Source organism: Crassostrea angulata, chromosome 10 (assembly GCF_025612915.1).
Source record: "Crassostrea angulata isolate pt1a10 chromosome 10, ASM2561291v2, whole genome shotgun sequence".
Taxonomy (NCBI): Eukaryota; Metazoa; Mollusca; class Bivalvia; order Ostreida; family Ostreidae; genus Magallana; species Magallana angulata.
The window spans coordinates 23,272,540-23,289,800 of NC_069120.1; the positions used below are offsets into that span (position 1 = coordinate 23,272,540).

At 33.8% G+C, this 17,261-nt stretch overlaps 2 protein-coding genes across 5 annotated transcripts in view; both read right to left on the reverse strand.

Annotated features, from left to right (window-relative positions):
* LOC128165057 (uncharacterized) overlaps nucleotides 1-1,527 on the reverse strand; it is a 109,632-nt gene extending 108,105 nt beyond the window's left edge. Inside the window, exon 1 of the mRNA XM_052829261.1 lies at nucleotides 1,348-1,527. Coding sequence (XP_052685221.1) covers nucleotides 1,348-1,392 — 45 coding nt within the window. The 5' untranslated portion in view covers nucleotides 1,393-1,527. The remainder of the gene's footprint in view (nucleotides 1-1,347) is intronic.
* Nucleotides 1,528-4,643: 3,116 nt separating this feature from the next.
* The window catches only part of LOC128164925 (uncharacterized), a 93,420-nt gene continuing 80,802 nt past the window's right edge, over nucleotides 4,644-17,261 (reverse strand). For 2 of the 4 annotated variants that reach the window (XM_052829036.1, XM_052829035.1), the window contains exons 40-45: nucleotides 11,718-12,027; nucleotides 10,562-10,658; nucleotides 10,290-10,377; nucleotides 10,016-10,183; nucleotides 8,361-8,526; nucleotides 4,644-8,117 (exon numbers count right to left, since the gene is read on the reverse strand). In XM_052829036.1, coding sequence (XP_052684996.1) covers nucleotides 7,937-8,117; nucleotides 8,361-8,526; nucleotides 10,016-10,183; nucleotides 10,290-10,377; nucleotides 10,562-10,658; nucleotides 11,718-12,027 — 1,010 coding nt within the window. In that variant the 3' untranslated portion in view covers nucleotides 4,644-7,936. Of the gene's footprint in view, nucleotides 8,118-8,360; nucleotides 8,527-10,015; nucleotides 10,184-10,289; nucleotides 10,378-10,561; nucleotides 10,659-11,188; nucleotides 11,336-11,717; nucleotides 12,028-17,261 lie in introns of those variants that run through there. The other 2 variants (XR_008241006.1, XR_008241005.1) reach the window with 2 other exon arrangements.

Genomic DNA, 17,261 nt, shown 5'->3' on the forward strand with positions numbered 1-17,261 from the left:
TGACGAGCGATATGTACATGGGTAGAAATTGCAGAAAATGTAATGTAGAAAGAAGCACGATTGCATAGATCAAAAGAACGAGCATACACGTGGTAATTAGATAATGCATAAAATAATCATGGTTTTCTGATCCATTTAAGCAAACAAACACAGGCACATTTCACAAGTTGAAAAAAACCAAATTTCAATCAATATATACCATTGACTAAACTTTATTCATGAAATCTAAGTGTCAGTTCATTCAACAGAAATCACGTGTATAATTATTATGGCATTTAAATTTTAAGATTAGATCATGATCGAATACAAACAAATGTCCTTTGCAGACTTTTATCAAAGTTTTCATTTATATCTTCATAGCAAAAAGTTTTTAACATGTTTTGTTACATGCTTTTGTCATGGTCGATGAAAAATTAATGATTTTTGGGGCATATGTTAAGATCAATCCTGAGAAAAGGTAAAGAATAGACAAGGGCGTTACTGCTGCGCATATATCATTGAATAAAGAAGATGTGTATGGATCATCATTGAGGAAAAATGGCTGCAGATACAAAAAGTTTGTTTATCCTCTACTGCATGGTTGACACACCCAGGTAACAGAATGCGATAATATCAAAGTTACACACCATGACCAAAACTCGAATAAAATATCTCCATTAAGCACCACCTCGTCTTTTCAAGTTAACCATCACACTAATGCCGTCAATGGTCACTCTCATCGACCATGTTAATGTCTCAGATTTATGTGCCTTTTGTACCCAATGTACGTGATCAAGGAAAATGGAATGTTTTGAATCGTCTTTGTGCTTTTAACAGAAAAAACCCCACTCACGAACGTCCTTGTGTAATTCAATAGGACACACAACCCGGTGCTGTAGATTTGATTATTGACTCATGATATGGAATCTAACCGTTCCAATCACCAAAACGCGGAAGTTGTTTCGCTCTGCAGGAACCAAGCCCCAAAAAGTCAACAATTTGACCATCATCCAATTCAATCTTCGCGTGCACGACTCTTCTTTAAGTGTGTTGAAAATGGCACTCACGTGTTGCAATTCAAACCCTCTATTGTTTTTTGTAATAAAAGAGTGTAGAGGGATTGTTCAATAGTAAATGAAAGTCATGGTAGAGTTCTTTGGTTAACGCGCATTATTATTTATTTCTACCATAGAAGTTCAATTTTAATACGTGTCAACATTTGCTATCCTTCTTGCAAAATGGTTCAGTGAAGTTACCACGCCCAATGTTTTAAGGCAAAAATATCGAAAATGAAATGAAATTTTAAAAAATTCTGATTTCATTTTCTTTCGAAAGTACATATTGATCTAAAATCTAAAAAATATTTACCTGTAAGAGGAACCAGAAAAGTAATAAGTCCCACAGACGATTCATTGCACTCGGTCCTGGTAGTGCGTCCGCTGGACCAGGTATGATACAAGTGTTCCCGCCCTATTTACAAATCTCCAAGTGTTCTGCTTGGGTAACTGCGCATTTTAAAAGAATACTCCAGTGGGGTAAGGTGTCATATTTAAAACATGGGTGGTTATTGTAAGGGACTGTGCAACAATTTAAAAGCTGTGTGATATCGATAACAACATGGCGCTATGTTATGGAATCGATTGAATGTGATCAATTGAGTATATTTTGAGAATTTGCTGCACGATGTACTAGTAACAGAACATTTGGCATGAATGCTTCGTATCAAAATGAAATCAAAACATGGGAGTTTTACGCGGTATTTATTTGTCTTTTCATTCTCTGGATGAAAAGAAAATAGTTTAGGGACAGAAAAACAAGTGTTGTAAAACACTGAAATATCCAAGGTTAGAAGGACCACATTTAGGACAAAACGAGATTTATCCTTTTTCACGACGACTTATAAAAACACTTACATACTTTATTTAACATCAAAGAAGGGCGTTGACACTGATATTATTTATTCACTAATAGAAATGAAACTGCACCAAAATGGATGCACCTGCATTTAATAAATTCAAACAGGCGCATCTCCATTCTACCCTTTCATAAAATGGGGGCATAGCTGGTTTTGAGGTTAATTTATTTTGAAATTCTAATACTAACAATACAACTGCTGCATATTTTTTTGGTTTTTGGTCAGAAATATAATCTGATCATAATCTAACACGCTCTGATGGTCACTGGCAAAAACACTTCCTGCTGTTGCTCGGTATTGACAGAAATATCATTTCATTTGACCGTATTACAAGTATACACTGACGTGCAAATAAACAGTTAATAAGTTATATAGTGGCATACTTAAAGATCCGTTTCAATTTGTTTGAATTTAGACTTGATGTCTGAGCGTTGGTTTAGGCCCCCAGATGTTCTGCTTCTTCAGAAAAAGGACAGTTCGTTTTGTTAATGTGTATCATTTATGAAACTTGAGAATTGTGTGTCGCCGGGGTGGGAAGGTAATGTCTACTTGGTGATTAAGTTCCAAGAAATGAAAGCTTTCTGCTTATCCCTAACCAAAAGTATACTTTTTACAAGAAATAGAACATAGGAAATTAGTTATGTAAATTGTACGCTAGTATAACAAGCAGGCTATGAATAATTGCTAAGCTATACTAGTACTAGTATCAAATAAATCAATAAAACTAGTTTAAAAAAACCAAATCTAAGTGTCCATCTAATCAGCAGAAAGAAGATTATTATATAATAATGACACCACATCAAATTATAAAATCAGATAAGTCTTAAATTAAGGAACAGAAAAGTTTGAAGGTGAACTCTTTAATGCGGAAGGTCTTGTACATATAAATAATAAAAGAAAATATACTAGTAGTCAATACATTATACATTTGAATTGACATTTTAATGTTGACAATTTTTTAACTTGTGATACTTTCGGAACATATTTTATAGGTCTTATTTAAGGTAAAGAAATCTACAGGGTCAGGAAATTAGGTAGAATTAAAACCATGCAAACATAAAAAAAAAGTCTTAAAAACTTAATGAAATCTAATTAATAAAAGCGGCATTCAAAAGGCTTTAAAAGTTATTCATTAAATCAAATTGTTACATTTGTATTATGAAAAAAAAAAACCAAAACAAAAACATGGCCATTTTCATATTTCCTTTGTATTTTTGTCGTTTGTTTCGTTTAAAGATTTCAATGATGCACTTCTTGGAAACTGATACAGCTACGTTGAGGAGTGAGATACCTCAATTTGCATTTATGATTTGATTTCAACATATTTTTATTGTATGTACATGTAATTACAATTAAGATATTGGGCACAAGTTCCAAAACCTTAGACCGCCCTCGCACAATACAAAGATATAATACAATAGAAAATGACGTGTACACAACATTAATAAAGGTCAGTGGATCAAGTGGCAGTTAACAGTTATGTAATTGACATGTATATGAATAGAAATGGTGTATAAATAGTTTTAAGATAGGTATGTTTTTTATATAATTAAAACTAATGTAAATAAATCGGGGTTTTTTCATTGTCACCTATATATTGCACTGTCACCCGAAAGTAAAGCATGAGTATTTGCAATGTTTAGGTTTAGCTAGGTTCAAAAAAGGAAATAATTCATGAAATAGAACATTTCTAGCATCTTTATATTTATAACATGTGAAAAAAAATAATGGATAAAATGTTTCGGTCAATTTCATACATTGTTTTTAGCCTGGGTATTTTCCTTCTACTGTAAAGCGTTTCCCATCCTGTTTCAATGAAAAGAGATTCCCTAGAAGGAAAAAATAGGAAAATCTGCAACATTTCTTCCTGCAATCAATTGTATTTTCTCTAATTTAACAGAATCAGTAATAGAGTCTGAATATCCATTTATTAGATTTATTTCAACATAATACAATCTTGCTCACGTCGCAGATAAAAAACCAACGTATTACACCAAAAGTACATAAAATTTGTACAATTTTATTGACAGATTTAAGGTATTCTTCATAAATTGAATTGCTTTGATGTTTTTCTGCCAGGTAAGAATCCTTACCTGTTTAGGTATTCACTAGAAGTACATGTATTATTAACTGAACTTAATGCTAAATTTATCCGTAATTGTTATATTCACTTCTGAATTAATGGACCCGAAAATTTCTCTGAAATAGTATGGAATAATCTTGTCAGGCTTGTGTTGTCTTTGCGTAATGTCTGAATTTACTAGGTGTGTACCTGTAAATATTTGTATGCATTTGTCATGCTTCAAATAATACCCTATCATGTCCTCTAAATATCTCAGAACATGGTATGAAATCAGCTGATATCGAATTTCATACATGTTGACAAATTTAATTTCATATTTTAAAATTTTGATGTAAAGAATAATGCATTCTTCTTGCAGTAAAAACTATACAATGTATAGATATAATTTTGAACCTTCGTAAAAATTTGAATTAACTGAATATTTTCTAAAGAAATAAACAATATATACTATAATTACTAAAGATATATTAAACCTTAATTTAGGGAATATATAAGGTATTAATTGAAAGCTTGTTACGAGAAATATCATAGAAGTCTAACATATTATAGCAAATAATTAAAAATAATAAATAAACAATCAAAACAAAACAAGAATTTAAATAGATAATCAATATTACATCAGAATAAATCAAATTAAAATATAGCATATTTTGCATTAAAAAAGCAATCCATATAGCTTCAACCTATCAAACACAAGAAAGTAGGAGAAAGACACTCGTGCAAGAAAACCTAAACTCGACAGAGGAACAAAATATCTAAATTGGCTGACAGACTACTGTACATTTCATTAACTTTAGACTAAGACATTGACTGGACAAGCAATTGCAGGGATAGGACGGAGAAACACAGTTTATAGGAGAGACAACACTGGATGTTTTTAGATGACACACTGAATTCACAGAGGTTGCCACGCCTTCGTTACAACACGACTACTCGGTGTCACGTTATTTTTCGTCACTTCGTGATAATTTTTCTAAAAAAAAAAAATGAAACTGGAAAATGGGGTACTATTCAACTTCCTTGTATAGGTATTCAATGAAAGATATCATTTTTCATCTTGCGGTTAAAACTCTAACATTTAAAGGTCAACCGTAATCTTTTTTAGTAAACTAAATAAATATGTACAGTTGAAGCTCTGTAATATTAATATATGTAAGTATATACATGTACTTCCCTCTATCGAATCTTACATGCATGTTGCTTCACTTTCAAGAAACTAAAATATTATTCTCCATACATTGTTTAGAAAGTCATTTTCTTTAAAAAACTGGATTTTGACTACATGTACATGTATTATAATGTTTTGTTTAACATAAATGGAAAATATGGTGTGTGGGGTTTTTTTTTCTACCAGCAACTTTAAGTCGAATGGCAAGTTTATTTCTGCAGAGCCGCGAAGGTTGGTTTTAAATTTCCTTCTTTTTTGTATATAGCATTCGCTTTGGGGAATTCAACACATCATACAATCATCTGTAATACATACCCGACATTTATTATGCCTTTTTTCTATGCTTGCATATAATCTACAAAATTACCCAGGCTTAATTCTTACTAATTTAAAGTTCGCGACAGGACATCGCATTAACATCGTGTTAAAGGATAGATGGATCTTCAATGTAATTATTGGTTAGAAAAATTTGATATGGAGAAAGCAGTTCTGTTACGGTCCACTGTATGATATTGCACAAAATAGTTCGCCGACGACAATGTAAATGCAAAATGGATTGTATTACGGAAGAACTTGCAGTCAGAATGGTCTCTGTACACTTTTTATAGATATCTCAAAACAGAATTTAAATATCCATTACATATCAAATTTAACGCTAGATTTGTGTACGTTTCAATGTAAAGAATTAGGGGGTTGCACCACTGAAATGCAATACATGTACACTACAATACACATCAGAGCTATGACCACATTCTTTTTGGGATGAATTGATCGATTTGAAAGCTACTGTGGTTTCATCAATATTCGTTGAACACCAATTTTCGTGGATTTTGTTGTTAGTTTATCCATGAAATTAAATATTCATTGAAGTGCTATTTCTACACATAATTTGTATTGATAGGGTCATTGGCCACGAATTTACGTATCCTTGAAACTGTGATTTTCACTTTATCCACGAAAATTGATACCATTGAATATTAATGAAACCACAGTATGTGCGTATTGCATTTGAAAATGTGAATCATATGGGCCCCGCCCCCACTATTCTACTGAATTCAATATTGTGCATCGCTTAACTATTCGATAACAATATCATACATATCTATCAACGTTCAAGTGTAAATTGTGATGATGCTAAATATACATTAGTTTTTAACATATAATGGCTTAGGATTAGATTACTGTAACCTCTACCAAATAAAGAAACCAAGGTATCAATAGCCATATTTGCATCAACAAGGTGTACAAAGTAGAGTTTTGTATTTGTGTAGAGCTGTCCTGGGGGAGCTTATACCTGTCAGGACTCGGGGACCATAACCATGATGACGCTCCGTTAAAATCTTTGTACATGTATGATAAAGCGCACGCAATTACATCATCCACTGCACGCCTCGGGAGAATGGATCCTTTCATTGTACTAAAGCATAGTCTCAAATTTCAGTTCAGGAAATTTTTGTGACTCTGACTCTTGTCAAATGACGTTGATAACATGGTCATAAAACGCGTTCATTCGCAAGCTTATTGCAAGAGTGTGGAAGAGCACATGCAATTGTCCTTTCTGATATAATCGATTTTTAAAAAGTACGTGGCCATTTTAAGACTTTTTTTATTGCATTTATTGCACTTTGAACAATTATCCCTTCTGTAGTAAAACTGCTTATTTATTCACTTAATGAAAAGTTTCATAAATGTGCAAGAGTTAAAAAAAATTGAGCTTTAAATTTTTATGTTCATTATTTCTTCTACTAAAAGACACCAACACCTCATTCTCTGTTGGGGTATTGCAGATACTGACTCTATTCTAATTGATATTCTGTAAATGATAATGCCAACCAAAACAGAGAATGACATGCTCGGATGGAAAAAAAAAATTCAGTGGCGTGGATGAGGTTTATGGTCAAGGTTTCATTTTTATGAAAGTTTACCCTGTAAAGATATGGCTTGCATTTTCATTCTCAAGGTGTTAATACACTGCTTATCATCTTTGAACCAACCACTGGTCGTCAACATGTATCCAAAATGGGCATTTCTCTGATGTTGCAGTTTTACAGCTTTGAACAACTTGATTTTTATGCCCCCGCCATAAAATGGCTGGGGCATATTGTGTTACCCCGTTCCGTCATTCCGTTCCTCCGTTCTTCTTTCATTCCGTCATTCACTTTCCGATCACTATCTCAACAACTGTTGCACACATTTAATATACATGTCTAGACGTATCTCAAGAATATACAGGCTGAGTTCGAATTTGGTTCCAGTCGATGAATTTTGACAGAGTTATACCTCTTGAACTTTGAAAAAAATGGAAATTCATTTTCCGATCATTATCCCAACAACCGTTGCACATATTCAACTCAAATTGATGTTTTGATGTATCATATGAATATACAGGTTTATAATTAGTTGGAATTTGGTTCCAGTCCGATGAGTTATGCATCTTGATCTTAGGAAAAAAAATGGGAAATTCGTAGTTTCCACTCTCTAACTTGATAGGCACAGTAGAGTTAGACATTGGAGTTAACAGGAAAATGCGTATTTTTTATTTCCAGAAATATGAGTCTCACCATATATTGGTTATCATAAAACATTATACAATTATTGCCCATTTCAAAAACATCTGCATGGGTCTTTTTATACTTTGACCGTAACATCAATATACTATATATTTCATTAAAAATTTTGTTATTTACGACAAAAAGAACGTTTAAATTCTGAGTAATATACATCATTCAATTTGCATACAGTTACGGATCCTTGGCTTGATCGAACTCAGCATATGAAATGTTTTTGTATCCTAGTTTCGATGGTCACGCGGGGTAAGATAAATATCACTGGAGGCTGTGGACCCACGGAAGGTCCTCATATTCATGCTCTCCCTCATTTCGTCGATTGTAGCATAATCTCCAGAATTCGACAGTCCCGTATAGGTGTCCTCTGGCCTGGGCCTAGTTGTCAAGGGATTTTCATAGTAGTACCTATATTTAAAACAAAGGGACCAGTCTCTGGTATTTGAAGTAAAATTTGATCATGAGGAACACTAATTTGATGTAAGAAAATAAATTTCACAAGAAAAATTATAAAAGATATATTACAAAAGATCAAAGGCGAGCGGTCAATGATCTGGACACACTTAACTAACTTGACCTGACGTATTTAAACGCAATGTAGTGCATTATTCATTGATCAGATTCAATAATGGTTAAGAGAAAAAATCTAACCTTTTGGGTTTATTCGCTTTACTTCTGCAAAACACCCGGCCAAATATAACTGAGATAGCAACAACCAGCACAAAGATAGCGCTCCCAACTGCGATGTAATAGTAATGGAAAAACATTTCTGACCCATTGTTGGACGTGGTATTTGCAACCGCTGAAGTCGATTTCACTAAAGTTTTATAATTAACCATATATAATATCACAACGACACAAAATAAATACAAAACAAAACAAAAAGAACTGCACAACTTCAACCCGGATCACGACCCGATGTTATACTTACGCTGATTATTTTTGTCATTGTTGTGAATATTTTCTTACATTAAACGATCTCAGTTGATTAATTTCTTAGTTTATCAAAAGTAAATTCATCAAATTACAGAATTAAAAGTGAAATGCGGTAGACTATTTTTTCAGATGCGATATACTTTTTTTTAAAGCATAATTTGGCTGTTCCAAAAGTTCTTTCGTAAATTACGCATTACTTGTTGAATAAAGCAGAGATTTAAAAAAAAAATAAATTTGTGGAAAGGGAATAAATGTTATAAACGTAAATATAAGCAGTAAATCATTATTTTTTGAAAGATGTGGTCTCATAACTGCAACGGTGTGTGCATTCAAATTTTCATAACGCGCTAGCGCGCGTTATTCAATTTGTATGTACATACCGCTGCCGTTATGAGTCCACATCTTTCAAAAAATAATGATTCAATACTTAAAAAAAAATTATATATATATATATATGACAACACAGAGTGAAACCGTTTGCGATTTCATTAAATCTTCAGACGTTTTAAAAAAACCCAATAACAATACAATACAATACAAAACGTCTGAAGATTTAATGAAAGCGCTAACGTTTTATTCTGTGTCGTCTTATTAAAAAAAATTCTTTATTTAAACAATAAAATGCTTTCTTTGGTGATTCATTCGGGATATGAAGGTAGCGATATTGCAGGAAAAATACATACCGGTAACCCGCGAACGCGGGTTATGTTAATTTTTCCTGCAATGATCGCTACCTTCATAACCCGCATTAATCATCAAAAAAGGCATTTTATTGTTTATATTAACATCTTTATTTAACTAATTAATAAATTGATTATGAAAAGTTAGTAAAATTTACTAAATTACTGTTAATGTACATAAGTACGTTAGCTAAAAGAAAGAGCCAAATCGTCTCTTGTGAGACTTTGAGTCTGGCATCATCATGATTATTTCGTGCAGTCCGTGAGTTTACTTAGGTCGCTGTAGATTCAGACCAATCGATAAACAGGGCGTGTCAATTTCAGTCCTGTCACTTTCAGCCGCTGTAGATTTCGACCAATCGATACATGGGGCGTGTAAATTTCAATTTGGCTGTTTCTATAGAGCTATGAATTGACTATATTTTTCCATAAGAAAAAGAGGAAAATTAAAAATGGTAGACGTAAATATATAAAACTGGACACTGCGATATAATATATACACTAACAGGCAGAAGCCGAACATTGAGTGAAAAAAAAATATTTACAAATTTCAGTCTTGTTGTACAGCATTAAGTAAATGCTGCACATGCACTACAAAACATGTCGACTTATAATATGAAGAAAGAAAAAAGCAAAATAAAATAAAGGAAAAGAAGTGATTTGATACCAAATTTTGATTGTAACACTTACACACACAGTCACTCTTTGATCTTGAGCCTGTAAATGGGATGTACTTGTTTATACTCCCTGGACAATTTTTACAGATAGTTTGCCCATCCTCATCTTGATAGGAATTTTGTGTGCAATTCAAGCATCGGTTGATTGTGCTATCATGGTATGTCCCAGCTAGACATCTTTCTGTAAAATATAAAAATCATATTTTATAAAGAACAAGAGGGCACCATTTTCAAGCCAATACATTGCAGCATTTGTAGCTTTGTAAAGTTGATCCTTGAATTCTTACCACAGGACTGATTGTTGTTGATTGAAATATATCCCGCTGTACAGGTCACATATTTCCCCACAAAACTAGAATCTACTAGTGTTAATCCCTAGAATGACAAGAAGTAAATTTTAAAGGATAACAGCACTATATTTTTAAAAAATAATCAAGCTTTGGAAACCGTTATAGGCACAATGTAATTGGTTCGATAATATAAAAAGAGCTACTGTAATAACAGTTCAATACAGAATCCATTATTTTTACAGTTTTATATAAGCAAATCAAACATTTACCGCTGGTGAATATTGAGATTTTTGTGTGTCTAAATCCTCCTGAAGCACAATTTCCGTTTGCAATTCTACATTTTTTGAGCTGTCTGTTACAGTTTCCCTAATACAAGATATTTACAATTAAAAGTATAAAATATAAACATATAACCTTAGAAATATAATTATCATGAAGCTCAAAGACTTTAACATTTACAACATAAATGTTAAAAAGACACCCAATGCGCAGTTAAACGTATTAACTATTAACAATTTTGAAAAATAAAAGCAGGACCTATCATTTATTTACATCAAAAGGGCCAGACTGTATTGGTTTTGATGATGACCTATCTTCTTGCCACTACAGTACCTATGCAGTGATTTCTCTTAAGGCATAGGTTAAATAAGATCACAAAGTATGTTTATCTAGACATAATTGGAATGGTGACATTCTAAGGACCCTGCTATAATAAAGGACATCAGGACGACAAGCATCGCAGAAGATTTTGCTCTGATCTTAACCGGTGACGTAAAGATTAATTTCAAAATCATTGTATATCCTTTTCTCACATAGAACTCTTGGTGTAGTAAACAAAATATGGACGAGAAAGGAAAAAAATAGAGCAAGAATTTTAACAATAGACCTGCTATTACCTTGACCTATGACAGAAACCTGATTAAGTATCACTGCACATCTCTCACCCACATGTAGTCTACATGTAGTCTTGCACTTTAGCCTGAACAATACTGAATGAAGAGAAGAGACATTGTGATGCCCAAATGAATCTGGAATAACTTTACCTATGGCAATCCCGAATAGACAAGTACTCTTTTGAGAAGCTAGATAGATTGAAGGGAAGACAATTTATGGTTATAAGGCTTTTTCAAAGAGGCCCAAAAGACATTGAGCTTTTACCTAAAAACTTTGTTCAATTTCAATGCACAACATTCACCCAAACATTCACCCGAAGACACAACTAGTATATAGTTAGTGTATGAGCTAGATTGGGCCCAAAACGAGAGAAAAAAACCTGTTATCTGATGGCCATATAGACAGATTGATAACAAAATAGACATGAGCTAGCTGCTCCCAATATAATCGGACTGACCCCAGTCCAGGGATCTTGAAGTGTAAATATACATAATTTGATAACTTCACTATTTTTTTTTAATTAAAAGGTACCCCAAATCAGGTATGTTCAATTCAACATCAATAAATGAAGGCGCTGTTGCTCTCTTCCTTGTAGTTGCTGTAACACAGTTTTTGATCTTTACTTCTATAGATGCAAAGCATTTACTGATCTCTGGTGAACTGCAGAGTTTGACAAAGCGTTTGACCAATTCCCTGAGGCGTGCTCTTATTATTTGTAATAGGTTTGCTTTGATTTGATTTTTGATATCCATATTGCTACAGTCCACTGTAGCCTTGTATTGTAGATTGAATGAATAGGTCTGCTGTACAGGTATAGCTGGGGCTTGTGTTATTCCTGAGTCTGAAAGAGAAAAAAGATAGTTACAATAAATTTACCTTTCTTTGACTTTTTAAATTGAATTTGTACATATTTTTTTAATGTAACATAAAAATGAAATATGTATTTCATAAAACACAATGCAATTCTACTCAGTCTTGCTTCTCTTACCTCCTCGGGTAAAAGAAGCTAAGGATTGTGGGGTTCCATGATATCAAATGTAATATAAAATACTGTTCAATAAATATGCTAGTAATAAAATCTCCACCGTAATAAATCATTCCATTGTATTATTAACAAATGTTTGCACCAATATGCAAACATCCAATGTATTATCTAGAGGATGATATTCTATAACATATGCCAAGAACTCATTTTTATTACGGGCCGCCAGAAGGCGGTCCGTTTTTTGATATACATTTAGGTATTGTACCTGCATTTCTGCGGGATAGTTTTATTTTATATAGAATTAATATTATGCTTATTTTTATGAATTAAAAGTAAATTTGCAGGTAGAAATATGTTTTATGCCTTTGAAAAATATTACATATTTTTTGTTTTTACTCATAAATGTAAAGTGGGTCATAGACTGTCGTGTTAGGCGCGATTTTACTGAGCCTATAATCTATTCGAAAAATTTCCGAGTTTTTCATTGTATCGGGATCGGTATGCGGGACATTCTAAAGACCTGAAAAACAGAGACCTGAATGACATGAAATCGTGTATAAATAATATATTTGAATTTCTTTGTTCTGCGTCAAATTAGATGCTTCCACACAGGTATTAGCTTTTCTGATTGATTAGTTTCTGAGAAGAAGATTTTAATAGACTGTTCACTATATATATACTCCTATGTAAAAATTCGACCCCCATTGTAGCCCCATCCTACCCCCGGGAGGGAGTCATTATTTTCACAACTTTGAATATACACTGCCTGAGGATGCTTCCACACAAGTTTCAGCTTACCTGGCTGATTGGTTTATTAAAACAAGATTTTAAAAGATTTATTTTATATATTCCTATGTAAAATTCGACCCTCAATTGTGGCCCTACCCTACCCCTGGGAGTAATGATTTTCACAACTTTGAATCTACACTACTTGAGGCTGTCTCAACACATGTTTCAGTTTTCCTTGCCAAATGGTTCTTAAGAAGAAGATTTTTTTTAGATTTACTCCATATATTTTGGGTATATAATTGACTTTAATGAAGTTAAGCTCACATGTCAATAGATCGTAAAATATGTTGTATATATATCAAGTTTTATGAAGGGGGGGTTGTTGTCATGAACGCCTATGTAATACATTTGAGGTGTTTTTCCGAGCCTGCCGGAAAGGCCCGAGAAGTTGCGATTGTCTTTGACAATGATGATAATCCAACACCAATTACTATACTTACATTGTACCGTAATAGACCACATGTAACAACTGGCTGTGATGCCACCCTCCCCGCTCCGTCCATCTTTCAATTAAGAAATAAACAGCAATTTAAAAAGTTCACTGGGATATGAACTTGGTTAGTCACGTGATCAAATCCTGTGAAGCCGAAAGGGCTTCTCAGAAGATTTGATCACGTACCAACCAAGTTCATATCCCGGTGAACTTTTTAACATCGCTGTTTATTACTTATATTTACGTTTGAGAATGGCAAACCGTTCAGAATCACGGTGTATTTACGTTTACAAAATAGCAACCGTCAAGCGATAAGCGCGTGCAGTTACCATTCTGACGTCACGAAAACGTTCATACAGAATTGAATTCGAACGTTTTCGCTATTCTATAGGTTCATAATTTAATTCTTGTTGCCTACGTCATAGTAAGACTAACGTCAAAAATGTATCAATACACCTGTTTGAATTTTGTACAATTTAACGTCATTTAAAAGGTCAAATGATCGTTTTTATCTACAATGAAGAGTAGAAAAATTAAAATTATAAGCTTCGCGGTTTATAAAGCGTAAACTGCCCAACCCATTTTACATCGTACAAGAGGCCCATGGGCCACATCGCTCACCTGAGGAACAATAGGTATGATAAAATCAGCTCAATGGAGTCATAATACAAACTATCTGGACAATGTACAATAATACATGTAGATCCTGTATAAATAAAATCCATTTTCCCCTGGATATTCTTATGTTTATATTCATTAGTCCCTTTTCTAACAGGATGATTTTATAGTCATATCATATGTTGAGTATTGCAGTTCTCAAAAAGATCCCTAACAATAGTTTATATATGGGATATAAACGTACATCAAACTCTGAACCTTCTTGTGGGGCCAAAGAATTGTCCTGGGGCCAAAGTCTTAACAATTATAAAGAATCATCTGGCTGATTAGTTTCTGAGAAGATTTTTAAAGATATACCCTATAAATTCCTTTGTTAAACGTTAACCCCCCCATTGTGGCCCCACCCTACCCCTGGGGATCATTATTTTCACAACTTTGAATCTACACTACCTGAGGATGCTTTCACACAAGTTTCAGCTTTCCTGGCTGATTAGTTTCTGAGAAGAAGATTTTTAAAGATTTGCTCTGTTTATTCCTATGTAAAACATCGACCTCCCATTGTGGCCCAAACCTACCCCTGGGGATCATTATTTTCACAAATTTGAATCTACACTACCCGAGGATGCTTCCACACAAGTTTCAGTTTTCCTGGCTGGTTTCTGAGAAGAAGATTTTTAAAGATTTACTCTATATAATCATATGTTAAACCTCGACCCCCATTGTGGCCCCAACCTACTCCCAGGGGTTATTATTTTCACAACTTTGAATCTACACTACCTGAGGATGCTTCCACACAAGTTCAAGCTTTGCCGGCGGATTAGTTTCTGAGAAGAAGATTTTTAAAGATTTATTGTATATATTCCTATGTTAAATTTCGATCTCCCATTGTGGCCCCACCCTACCTCCGGGGGTCATGATTTTTACAACTTTGAATAACACTACCTGAGGATGCATCCACACAAGTGTCAGCTTTCCTGGCTGATTAGTTTCTGAGAAGAAGATTTTTAAAGATTTACTGTATATATTCCTATGTAAAACTTTGATCCCCCATTGTGGCCCCACCCTACCCCCGGGGGTCATGATTTTCACAACTTTGAATAACACTACCTGAGGATGCTTCCACACAAGTCTCAGCTTTCCTGGCCGATTAGTTTCTGAGAAGAAGATTTTTAAAGATTTACTTTTATATTCATATGTTAAACTTCGACCCCCATTGTGGCTCCACCCTACCCCTGGGGGTCATGATTTTCACAACTTTGAATCAACACTACCTGAAAATGCTTCCACACAAGTTTCAGCTTTCCTGGCCGATTAGTTTCTGAGAAAAAGATTTTTAAAGATTTATTGTATATATTCATTTGTTAAACTTCGACCCCCCATTGTGGCCCCAGCCTCAGGTGAGCTAAAAAGGTTAAGATTACAATTCAATAAGTTGGTTTCTGGAAGAACAGACTTTGAAATTTTTCGTAATATATATTGACAAATTTTTTACTTTTTTAATCTTTAGCTTTTAAGATTTGTGTACAAACATAGAATTGTGAGCAAATCTCTGTATCTTGCTTATAATTCGAAGCTTAACACTCAAATATGGTTATAGTAAATAGAAATTGTAGGATAACAATTAAACACAAGAAACGTACACTACATGTATAACAAATAAAGAACACAATTTATTTTTTCGAAATGAATCATATATATACATGTATATACCTACATATTTCCGTCAGCGATATCAAACTATTTAAACTGAATTAACTCGAGAAAATGCCGAGCATCTCAACAAAACCTACATGTATTGCATTAATCTACGATTACGCAAAAGATAATGCCGAATTACCGATTGAATGAATTGTATTTCAGTACATCAGATTTTGCTTAATTTGCGCAGGTAAACAGTTAACTGTTTGATTTACCGAAGTCTCTGTTTGATTTGATACGTAAAAATCACGAAATACAGACGATAGTTCCCAGGTTACAAAGCATAAATGATGAAAACGAAACGAAAATCAGAACAAGCTAACTCCAACGTCATGTGTGAAAACTGTCAACGCATTGAAATATGTAGCCTTAATTTACCTCAAAAAATCGGCACCAATATATTTTGCATGTTTCAAAAATTTCCCTTCATAGCAAGCAAATTCATCATAGTCAGATCGACCCTTTTTCGTATAATGTCATGGCTGCTTTAAACAAAGAACCTCGTTTTAGAAGTATGGAATACGAGTCTTGGTAAAATGGGTATGCAAACCCGGGACGTGGCAAAATAAAAGCCGGGGCAGATCGGCAATCGTCAATTCCAAATACGCATTATTTTGCAGCAATATTTACAGCGAATACAAATATACTGGTCCTTCAAATATCCCGAAATTTAAATGAGATTGGCAGATTAATACCTGCCAATCTTTTGTTTTGCTCAGGCCAAGTCTTGCCGACCCATTTTACCGTATGCCGAGCCCGAAGCTATTCAACTGCAATTTATATTTTCCTTCCCATAAGGATAATTTATTCTAAACTACGTTGAATTGAACTCGGTAGTTTTTGAGAAGAAGATTTTCAAAAATGCACCCCCCCTTTTTCTACAGTTTCAAGGTTTTCTCCGCTTTGAATACAGATCGGACTTTTATTTCTGCAATTTATATTCGCCCTCCCATAAGGATGCTTTGTGCCAAATTTGGTTGAAATTGGATAAGCGGTTTTAGAGAAGAAGTTCAAAATGTAAAAAGTTTACAGACGGACAGACGGACAGACGGACGGACAGACGGACGACGGACAAAATGTGATCAGATTAGCTCACTTGAGCTTTCAGCTCAGGTGAGCTAATAAAACGAATAAATATTGAATTCATTCCTTAAATATAATAAAGCATATTTGCAAATGTAAATACATATATGGCTACTCTATTTTTAAATCACGATTACACACGTGCATCGTGAACAGCCCTTTTACTTAAAAACTCTAGCTCAATGTGTTATTACATTCCATATAACATTTTCATCAGTTGTGAATGTAATTGCATCGCTTAATCTTTTTAGAGAAAAACCTTGATGTTGCTTGCTCCCATTGTCTGCACTGTTTTGGAGAAAGAAACTTTCAAACCTTAGATATGTCTGACGTCTTGACGTCAGGCAATTAGAAGGGTCATACCTCAGGACAAAGACATTGACACTTTTGTGATCTTTTGTCTCTTTCACTGGCAAAATAGATACAAATCTCTCTCGCTCTCTCTCTCTCTCTCTCAATTAGGTAGCTC